Source organism: Perca flavescens, chromosome 21, assembly GCF_004354835.1.
Source record: "Perca flavescens isolate YP-PL-M2 chromosome 21, PFLA_1.0, whole genome shotgun sequence".
In the NCBI taxonomy this organism is placed as follows: domain Eukaryota; kingdom Metazoa; phylum Chordata; class Actinopteri; order Perciformes; family Percidae; genus Perca; species Perca flavescens.
Window position 1 is genome coordinate 16,079,214 of NC_041351.1, and position 10,625 is coordinate 16,089,838.

A 10,625-nucleotide genomic window follows, 5' to 3' on the forward strand; every position below is an offset into this window, starting at 1 on the left:
GAACCATGGAAGCACGGTCTTCTTCTTGTTGTTGTTGTTGAGGCGGCCTGCAAACCTGGTCTTTACCGCCACCCAGTGGACAGGAATGGTTTTTGCACAGATAGAACAGACTTCTGGTTAGGAAGCAGTGCTGATTTCCCCTCAGTAAAATTACATGATATTCTTCAGATTACCACAAGTGGGAACCCTATACTGTAGACAATGTATACTATCTCTATAAAGTGAGTTACCTGTGAGGGAAGTGAAAAAAGAGGGAGGGCAGGTACCATGCTATAATAAATAATAAAACAAATACTTGGGCCCTTAATTGTAGATCAGTGTTGCAAGTTGTGATTTAGACCAATCGGATGAATGTATTTTACAATAAAATTTGAACTAGTGGTATGCAGGTTAATTGAGGTTATTTGGTTAATTTGTCCGTATCCCATCACATTCAACATATTACGGTTATTAAACACACAAAGCACAACATTTTGTGTGTAAAAGTAAATTCTTTGAGTGCATCTTCACCCCATGTTGCATTGTTCCTGGATAAATAAATAGAATCCTTCCTTTATAAACAAAAGGTAAACAGTTACACCATAATAAATCCCCTGCAGCTTCACCTCTACTCTGCATCCATCTAAAATCAGTTCCTGTTTGTTATAGATTGGGCGACAAATAGAACATTTTGTTGACTTCACTGATGGAAACATCTTTCAGTCTGGGTATTCCCCCCTTGTGGCAGTCTGTTGTCCTCTGGCCTTGAGCATATACATCTGTGACAGAAAGTAAATATTAAAAGGGCATTTGGTTGGGAAGTTCAGAACTCCATGAGAAAATCCTCTAAACATTTCAGTGTTTTCTCATGTCATGTGGCCTTATAATAGCAATAATCTACAACATTTCTTGTTTTGGTGGAACATGTACGTTCAAAGGTTGTTTTGGTCGTGCAACAGAAAACTCAGATTGGAGAGATAGCTGTCTGGATTTACCCTGCAGAGATCTGAGGCCCGTTCCAGAAAGCAGGTTTACTGAAAACTCTGAGATTGTTAACCCTGAGATGAGGGAAACTCTGGGTTTTCCGTTCCAGAAAGAGAGGTAACTTAAACTCGGAGTCAGTTACTATGGTAACTGAGTCTGTGAACCTAACCTGGTCGGGAGCAGGTTTTCTTCAAGAAACCTTGAGTTTCTCTCGGTCTCCTCCCTCTGACACCGCGCTCTTTCATTTCCTCATTCATTCATTCAGTCTGTATCAGGCGCATTTTAATGCAGTTTTATCTGCATGAATAAAAAATCGTATTGGTTTATATTAGGCAGATTACAAAACGTTTTTTTCTCAAACATGTCATGTCCTTTTGTTGATGATCCCATTGATGAAAAAGCTGTATTAATTCACAGAGAGTTTATGTCTGTATTGAGTCCCGACTATAGATGTAGGCTATTTTCATTTCCACATAACCAATTTGAGAGGTATTTTTTATCACAGTCCATTAGATATGTAGATACCTTATCCATCCTCATATCACTAACATCAGCCATCGTGGACAGGCTTTAACATCCCAGCAGATTCTTCGTATCGCATTAGGTTTTTGGCAAACAGCAGTTTTCTTTACAACAGTGTAGCGGATCACACTGTAATAGTAAAGCCACTGTATGCAGAGCAATCAGAAAAGTGTGACTCGCTCTGAAACGTTTTTTTAAACGTTTTTGTAGTGTTCCCTGGACAGTAGAGCCATTAAAAAGAAATACATCATTATAAATTATAGTTCTGTTAATGATATGGGGCTGCAGCCTCAGAATGGGATTAGTATAGTTTACTTTTTCGCCCGCAGGATTGCACCTAAATGAGATTATAGGTGTAATACAATTCCAGTTTTCACCAGTAATATTATAAGTTAACTGTGATTAAATATGAAATTAATACACTGTGAATGCGTACGCATTGACTCGAGCAGCAATTTTCTCCCACACCAATTCTCTCTCTTTTGCAGCAGCAGCCGCTGTCTTGCTTTTTTAACGAAATACATGTTCAAACTCGCTGTTTGTGTGCATGAGTATTTCCGCTGACCCGTTTGTTTGTGGTTGTTACCATGGTGAATTGTAGAATCATGGCTCCATTCATGCTGCCTTTTGTGCACACGTGTAACCCTGAGTGAACATACTCCGAGTTGATTGAACCAACTCAAATCAGCTGTTCTGGAACCGAAAACTCAGAGTTTCCCATCTCAGGGTAAATCAACTCAGACATCAGGGTTAGACTCAGAGTTTGTTAAACCTCCTTCCTGGAACGGACCCCTGGGGAGCAGTGAACCATAGTTCTCTTAAAGGCATACTATGTTTCTCTCTTCAGTCCCCCTACAGGTTGTCTCATTGGAACTACAGCTTGCGTGGCTGTAGTTCCAATGAGACAACCTGTAGGGGGACTGAAGAGGGAAACGTTACATAGTATGCCTTTAAAATCAACCTGAGTTTAGAACGCCAACACAAAGAAAGCGGAATGTGATGGACATCCGGGCCGAAAAAGAGACTTGGTATATTATAATCTCTAGTTGTAGCACTAATTACTGAATAAGGGGGCCGGTAATGTTGCTACACTGGTGCATTGTCACCTAACCAGTAGGTCACAATGAGCCTATGGCAACGTCCTCACCTGTGATGATGTCCACGGAGTCAAGTGGAGCCGTGTTGTTCATGTTCACTCCAAACAGCAACACCACCGTGATCACTAATGCAACCAGCAGATAGATCGGCACAGCAAGGGCCCAGTATCTGCACAACAAAGAAACATGTTTCAGGTAACGGATCATACAACTTGTAATGTGGTAATGTTTCCTGAGGTACACTGTTTTATTTAAAAGTCAAGAGAGGGGACTTGTCTTTTTTTACAATCTGGTCAAAGGTTTCTACTCACTTTTGAGGCCAGTAAGTTAGCCCTATTGAATGAAGCCACTCCTCTGGTGTATATGCCCACAGGCAAAACAGAACTGTGAAGAGAATAAAGCAAAGTAAATGTCATATTGCAGTCAATGACACACACGCGTCATCTTTAATAAATATACACTGAGTGTATTTTAGGAAAGATGGCCTACTTCCCACAGTATGTCACAGAAAAACAGTAAATACAAATTGTTGTTATATTTGTAGCAGTTTCTGAATTGACCTCAAGCAAAACACTGCACAAAATGTCAAAAACATGCAACAATGGCCACAAATTAAGAGTCTTAACCTTGTTTCTTTTAAAATTCTGTTCTGATTGCAATTGTTTTAAGCTCACTGGAATGTTTTTATTTATTTAACAGGGACAATGCTCATTAATCAACAGCAAAGCAACTGTAAATGAGCCAGATTTAGCCCAGCAGGCTAATTTTCATCGGTTGTCCCTGGCCAGTTTGAAAATGGCAACCTAAAATAAATTAAATACAATAAAATGACAATACAGTCAACACATAAAAGCAACATACACAGACCAACATTAAAAAAACAAAAACAATGCACAACAACAGGTAACAAACACAACACATCATCATACAACAAGCAACATGACAAAACAAATATGCAGCCAGGCACTAAAAGTCAACAGGCAGTCAGCAGTCTAATGTGCACATATCTGGTTATCAATAAGCCAGTTCTTCAGCTAATCAGTAAAAGAACGAGTAGTAGTAGTAGTAGTAGTTTGTATTGTATGTGTACATGGAAATGTAAAAAATGCCATTCAATTCACTTATGTGAATGTCTCTGTTGGATTTTCCATTTTAATTGGACATGTTTAACACTTTAATATTGGAAGAGTGAAATGACCATACTTACAGAAGCCAAACTGTGAGCCGAGGAAAAGGACAAACCCATAAATGGCCCTCTCAGGCAGAGGAGAGGGAGAGTTTGCCACCATTATCTGAGCCCACAACAAAACAAAGAAAGGTACGATGAACAAGTGTCACAATTCAAAGACTATTATATATATATATAAAGCTTCAGTCCCAAAGTTAGCTGGAGTTACAACTTATAAACACGTATATTTTTGATTTATCTAGCTAACAGCTAACATTAGTAACTTTAGCTAGCTAATGTTAGTAGCCGGAGAACATCTCTCCGAGCATGTTCCTGTCAACCTATACTGAGTCTGAGAGCTTTGGTTATTTACCAAGATGTCCTCGACAAATACGTCACGAAGTATTTATCCAAAATGTGACAAAAGTAAAAACAACAACAAACCGTTAAAATAAAAATGTCAATCGAAACCGTTTTTTGTTTTACTCCAATTTGTTCGTGCTGTCAAACATCGTCGATCAATTATTATGCCTACATTTGGTCCCATATGATTTTCGGTCCGATGTGAAACGTTTGACACAAAACGAGTTTCCGCATTTGGAATAAGAAACAAGAAGCAAAGCAATTTTTTTTTTTACGTATTAACATATAAATTAGAGTTAATTTTAGTTGAACACTGCACCATAGTCGTTGAGATTGTTTAGCTTAGTAACTTTTCGTAACGATTTGTTTTATTGTTTTCACCGGACACATTTGCCTGCTGCACATCTCGGAAATACACATTTCAGCATGGCTTTCCTGCACCTTAAGATTACTGGTCAATTTTCTCAGCAGTCAAGAAAAACATCCTAACAATTAATCCGCGTCGGTGTGACCACACGGTAAACTTACTTATTTGTTGGTGAGAAGGCGTAACTGTTCCGTTTTTTAACGTTACCAGGTAACCAAGTGTCGAAGCTCTGACGGTCCAGCGTGGCTGAGTACGGTTAGCAGACTTCAACCAAATGATGCAAAATATTTCACCGAAAGTGGCCATAATGTCAAAGGTGAAGGCAAAGAAAAAAGACTTTACTGCTAAAACAAAACAACCCACGTCCACAGAGAAAATATGCACATCGAAAAAGAAAAGGAAACGGTGGATGGAAGAGAAGTTTAAAAAGATAAAGCCACCACCCAAGATCCAAGAAAAAGCTCGAGCTCAGCAAGCAGTACCTCCGAAAGATAGCCTGCAGTTCTCTGCTAACTGGAAGGCATTACAAGAGGTTTGTCTTTAAAAGAGTTGTGTCTGTCTCTGTAGCTTGTCAACATGTCACATTCAGTACTTATGTTCAAAACCTTGCTCCTCTTTCCACAGGTGTTAAAGGCCAGTCAACCGGAGAAGAAGCAGCCTGTGACACCAAAACCTCCGAATGGTGCTCTGCAAAAACAGGAGGCTAAAGAAAAACAAATGATGAAAATAAAGAACAATGTCGCTCCCAGACGAACAATGTCGCTCCCAGACAACAAAGTGAAGCACAAAATTGTTCCTCCAAAAAAAGGTGTTGCCCCTAAGGACTCACCGGTGAACTCCGAGGTTCCAGCTGTCTCAGAGACAAAACCGTCTGCTGCTCCAAAAAGGAAAAAGGACAGTGGAAAGTCAAACGGCGAGCAAGCAGCCAAGAAAAAGAAACCTGTGGTTGAAGAGAGGAAACCTACAGAGTAAGTATACACCGAGCTAAATTCTGCTTCACTGTAGGTGAAGAGGCATTGTGGCTGCTAACTTCATCCTGTTCTGTGCTGTTGCAGAGCGGACCTTTGGTTCGACGATGTAGACCCTGACGACATTGAGGCAACAGTGGGAGCAGAGGCAGCGGAGATCATGAGGAAAAAGCAGGGCATTCACAAAAACAAGGACACAGAGAGCACCCTGGTCAAGGAGAAAGCCTTTGAGGGGTGAGTGAGGAGAAAAGTCAGTGTCATTTTGTAGCCACACTTTTGTGCTACAAAAAGAGTTCATGTCATACTGGTGAAAGTGTAATGGCTGTTAAGTTATTAACTGAGAAATCCAGTCGGTTACAAGTTGCAACCTGAATGCAGCATTGCCACCAGTCTAGCTGCAGTGTTGTCTGTGCCTTTTGAAAAAGGACCATTCTGCTTATTTTAGTCTGATTTTTGCATAACATTACCAGCAAAGATAAATGTGACAATATAGACACAGGAATAAAAACTGTTTTACCAGAGTCTAATTCCTTGTGTGTGTATACATACTATTCCAATAAAGCTGATTCGGAGTAACAATATGTAACAAAAACAGAGACAACAGTTCTTCCTCAGGCAGGTTGACGTAGTAGTGACGACTGTCCTCTCTTATCTCCCTGTTTGCCATTGGCCAACTGTTAGCCTCACCAGAGCCGTGGCCATTGATTGCGAGATGGTGGGAGTTGGTCCTGATGGAGAGGACAGCATCTTGGCTCGCGTGTCCCTCGTGAACCACTTTGGGAAATGCATCTATGACAAATATGTGAAACCCACAGAGAAGGTGACAGACTACAGGACAGCTGTCAGTGGCATCCGACCAGAGGACATCAAAGAGGGTGAGTCACGGAGGTAGTTTAATGAACAATAAACAACGATGTGAGAATCTGAAACACATAATTGCTTAAAAATATTCATGTACTGTTGGATTCATTATCCATGTTTGCCTCACTGCAGGAGAGGATTTACAGACTGTGCAGAGAGAGGTTGCTGAGATCCTGCAAGGCAGAATTGTGGTTGGACATGCCATACACAATGACCTAAAGGTAGCCTGGATGTCATATCTGAGAGGGAACTACAGACATTTTCAAAATAAATGTAAGGACTTGTAAACCAAACTTAAACTCCCGTTTCAGATTTTACTCTTGGATCATCCAAAAAAGAAAATCCGGGACACTCAGAAGTACAAACCTTTTAAGAAAGCTGTTAAGGTATTTATACCACTTTAAAGTCGACATACCATGTGCCAGTGACCCAATTCTCAGAATCAGTGTTTTATTTTATGGGATTTTTTTGTAATGTTTTTTAGAGTGGTCGACCCTCGCTGAAACTCCTCTGTAGAGAAATACTCAACGTTAAGGTCCAACAGGGTGAACATTCATCTGTAAGTCATCAACACAAACATCTCTCAACTTATTGTTTTCAAAACTGTGACACATTCACACCAACCTCCTAAAAAAATTACGTAATAATGCAATGCCTTTCACTGACATTAATAACTATTGGAAAACAAAATTACAAAGAATACCTATTAAAACATGTAAAACGTAGCATCTCGGGCTGATCTCCCCCTCTCTTCTTTCACTGTCCACCAGGTCCAAGACGCACAGGCCACCATGAGGCTCTACACAATGGTGAAAAAACAATGGGAAGCAGAGATTAAAGCCAGTCGCAACAACAAAGACTCATCCAAGAAGATTGTGAGAAAGCCCAAGTTTCCCAAGAACAAGAATCTCATGGGTCTATAAATTCAGAACACATATGCAAGAGAACCGATTGTCTCTGGATTAGAGCAGCCCTGACTGAAATGAAGTTTGGAAAGATGTCCAATGAAGTGTTTTGGACAGGTGGCTCGCCAGTCAACACATTTCCAGGATGTGAAAGGCTCGATTGTTCTTGCCAAGATTCACATAAAGCCAAGAGTGTTCTGCTTGAGTATCCCAGACTGTGCCTCACACAGGGATTGCAACATCTGAGAGATCATGGAGCTTTTATTTACACTGATCCTTACAGCTATTTCCTCAAATATTCCCAGAAGATAATTTCCCATCATGCTATTCCCAGGAGGCAGGTGTTCAAATCATCCAATTTCTTCTCTGGAGTGCTCATGAGAACTCAAAATCGTTTGTCCATTAGCACACTGTCTGTTATTTTAGCGTGACGGTTTCAGTGTTATATAAATTGTTCTTTGGTTTCTCATGACCTGGTTTGTAGTAATGTGATTGCTGGTTGCCTTAAATGTTTTAAAAAGTAATAAAACAACTTATTTCTGTGTAGCTATATTGCAATTATTGTATAGAGTTAGATGGTTAAATTTAATTTGTGTCATGCCAAACATTTGGCCCATCCCACATGGGATTACAAGACACCACAAATTTATCTAGCAAACATCTATCTATCTATCTATCTATCTATCTATCTATCTATCTATCTATCTATCTATCTATCTATATATATATATATATATATACACACACACAAATCCTCATCTACAGATCATCTCGATAAAGAGCTTTTTTCCTCTTCTCCCAGGCTTTCTCAAGATAATTTGCTAATTTATATGTTTCACATGTGAACAGCTATCTCAGTCTTTGAGCATCATCCATATTTACCAAATCAATCTGATTTTATCTTACGAAACAAAACAAAAAAATCACGCTGTTCACAATAAAAAGACTATATCTCCTTTTTTGACTCAACGTGGCAACAATTCCTTTTTAATGGCTTTATGCAAGATTCCTTCTGTAAAAATCTTTGACTCTGATATGGCAACAAAATGAAACACGTTTGTTGAGTGTGCCTCATTTGCATACTTAAAAATTACATTTCAGAAAACTTGTAATAACAAAATAATTGTCTTAAAGGTCCAGTGTGTAACGTTTAGTTGTTCACTATCAAAATCTGTGTTGCTCGTTCACAAACGTGTCCTTTTTCATGAATATTTACCACTACCATCAATTCCAAGTATTCCTTTTGGCTTGAAATTTTACATTATGAACTGGGGTAGACGCATTGACATATATATAATGGACCAATAGACCCCGTTGCTCTGGACGGAGACCAGTGAAGGCTATTAGAAGCACTTTTCCGGTGATCTCTTGCTTTACTGTGCAGCCTCCAACTGACAGAGACGACGTAAATGTGACGTGAGCAACGTGTCTGAAAGTTGGAAGTCTTCTGGTAGCTGTGCCAAGAGAAATCTCAATCCTTCCCAATCTTACAGAGATGGAGAGTGTAGGTATATGTAAGGAGATAACATAAGCACAGGCTAATTATTGCTAACTAACATGCTAGTTAACATTAGTAATTAAACCTAAACAGCTAATGTAAGTCAAAACTGCCTGCAAGCTTCTCCTGTACTATACGGTAATTCCTCTACTGTGCGACAGTAAGTCACTTGGTTATGACACAATCGTTAGCCTATTTTTACAAAAACGTGCTATGGAGCCATAATGTGAGGTACAAGGTAATGGAGCCTTTTATACATTGTCATGTTTCTTTAGAAATAAAAAATGGACAAATAGAGTCTTTAAACGCTTCAGATGTAGAGTTATTTGCAGTCAAGTGACGTAAAAAAAAAATGGCGGTCATTGGAATGCTAACAAGAGGTGATACCTTTGTAGCAACAAAATGGCGCCATCGGAGGTTCAAGTTCTGAAGCGAAGCTTACCCTCTTGGGTAGACGCTCCATATTCATGTGCCATCTTGAAATACATTAGCCGGTAAAGGACATACAGGACATACTGCTTTGCCTTTTGAGTTTTCGCTGTCACATGATAAACTCACAGGAGCTGCTAATGGGTATCGTAGCTGCCCGGCGATGTTATGAATCCCTCTATGGCCACGCCAAGACCCGCCCTTCCATAGCATTTATTGGCCAGGCGTCCAGGTTTACGCGAGGTAATGTAACCCCATTTGTACATGTCCTATCCCCTGACCAATCGGCTATCCTAACCTTAACCACTCGAGGTCAAATGCCTAACCCCAACCAATCGAGCTGCTTCGTAGGGCGGGTCTTGGCGTGGCCATAGTGGGATTTGTAATTTTGCTTCCCGGCCCCAGCAAGTTTGAAGAAGGAAACAGAGGACCAAACGTATTCAAAATCTAAATTTCAGGAACAGGACTCTTCTTCTTCGCCCAAAAAAAGAAAAAAAGACCAGCTTTTTTAAGCATGAAGGCTACCGTAGCTGTAATACGTACTTTGAACTGCTTGGTGCGAGAGAGTTGATTGCGATATATGATCTCAACGCTAGATGGGAGAAATTCCCACACATTGGACCTTTAATGTAGGCGATCAGTTGGGAAGTTACATGGTGATATCTACTAGTTAAACCATTAACCCTATTCACCTGAAGTGTCTAACCTTAGTAGATCATAATAATGTCAGAATTCACTAGATAGATCAGATGATCATGATCATCTTTACGATGATAAAATAAACATGGCTATCAAATAAAATGGATAAACCACTCACTCAGGAACAAAGGCAGAAACCTTGAGCGTCCTCAATGCACCTGTGTCAGCTGCCCAATTAGGCCTGCGATTAGCACACCCGTGCCTGTGATCTCCACTTTACTTTAGAAGCATGAACTGTCTTTCCTGCTTCAAATGCTACTTTGTTATATGGTTGCATTTGGTCTCAGAAGCAAAACGTACCCTGCCCAGACTGTTTGAATATACTTTTAATATCATAAAGCATCTGAACAAAACACTCCGTCAAACAGGTTTTTAATCATTATTTTAATCAAATCCAGTATTGTTTCAGACAATCTCATCCATGCCGGAATTGCTGTGGTTTTAATTTGGTGATAAAATTGTGGTGCAACAGAATTAGCAGAGATGACTCCTCACTGGATTCCCCTGTATGTGCAGCCAAATATGTCATGTCTCCCCCTTGTGGTTAAACATTTAAAGACAAGAGGATGAGTCAGAAGAAGATGAGAAGACGATACAGAATAGATTTGATAGATTATAGGAAATGTATTGCTGAAGATAGTTGATAAAAGTTTGATTATTCTTGAATCTAGGTTATCTTAACTTTACACTTTCTTTCAATAGTGTGTGTGTGTTGTTATGCGCAACAAAAAATAGACTGCAAAACAGACACAGCTTAGGCCTACTGCAATTTGTGAAAATGTATA

The 10,625-nt window shown here is 39.7% G+C and overlaps 2 protein-coding genes across 5 annotated transcripts; one reads left to right on the plus strand and one right to left on the minus strand.

Moving 5' to 3' along the window:
- Positions 1-21: 21 nt before the first annotated feature.
- On the minus strand, positions 22-9,195 carry pigp (phosphatidylinositol glycan anchor biosynthesis, class P). Of its 4 annotated transcripts, none has more exons than XM_028567477.1 (6): positions 4,124-4,450; positions 3,790-3,874; positions 2,894-2,966; positions 2,633-2,751; positions 606-758; positions 22-60 (listed from the first exon to the last, which is right to left on the minus strand). In XM_028567477.1, the coding sequence occupies exons 2-5, from the start codon at positions 3,869-3,871 to the stop codon at positions 643-645; spliced, it is 390 nt and encodes a 129-aa protein (XP_028423278.1). In that variant the 5' UTR covers positions 3,872-3,874; positions 4,124-4,450; the 3' UTR covers positions 22-60; positions 606-642. The 4 variants fall into 4 exon arrangements, with proteins under 4 accessions (XP_028423278.1, XP_028423280.1, XP_028423279.1 ...); XM_028567479.1 differs by lacking the exons at positions 22-60; positions 4,124-4,450 and adding exons at positions 7,013-7,108; positions 9,155-9,195 and having other exon boundaries at positions 356-758; XM_028567478.1 differs by lacking the exon at positions 22-60 and having other exon boundaries at positions 356-758; positions 4,195-4,448.
- Positions 4,335-7,760, plus strand: rexo4 (REX4 homolog, 3'-5' exonuclease). Its single transcript, XM_028567470.1, has 8 exons — positions 4,335-5,012; positions 5,105-5,448; positions 5,536-5,682; positions 6,130-6,323; positions 6,442-6,530; positions 6,621-6,695; positions 6,794-6,868; positions 7,080-7,760. The coding sequence occupies exons 1-8, from the start codon at positions 4,755-4,757 to the stop codon at positions 7,230-7,232; spliced, it is 1,335 nt and encodes a 444-aa protein (XP_028423271.1). The 5' UTR covers positions 4,335-4,754; the 3' UTR covers positions 7,233-7,760.
- Positions 9,196-10,625: the final 1,430 nt, after the last annotated feature.

Bases quoted from the DNA above. Each gene is read 5' to 3' on its own strand.
- pigp (XM_028567477.1), bottom strand. From the start codon at position 3,871: ATGGTGGCAAACTCTCCCTCTCCTCTGCCTGAGAGGGCCATTTATGGG. The intron at 2,752-2,893 runs GTGAGTAGAAAC...TTTGTTGTGCAG, and splicing joins CTAACTTACTGGCCTCAAAA to ATACTGGGCCCTTGCTGTGC. The intron at 759-2,632 runs GTGAGGACGTTG...TTTCTGTCACAG, and splicing joins CTCCGTGGACATCATCACAG to ATGTATATGCTCAAGGCCAG.
- rexo4 (XM_028567470.1), top strand. From the start codon at position 4,755: ATGATGCAAAATATTTCACCGAAAGTGGCCATAATGTCAAAGGTGAAG. The intron at 6,531-6,620 runs GTAGCCTGGATG...CTCCCGTTTCAG, and splicing joins CCATACACAATGACCTAAAG to ATTTTACTCTTGGATCATCC. The intron at 6,696-6,793 runs GTATTTATACCA...AATGTTTTTTAG, and splicing joins CTTTTAAGAAAGCTGTTAAG to AGTGGTCGACCCTCGCTGAA.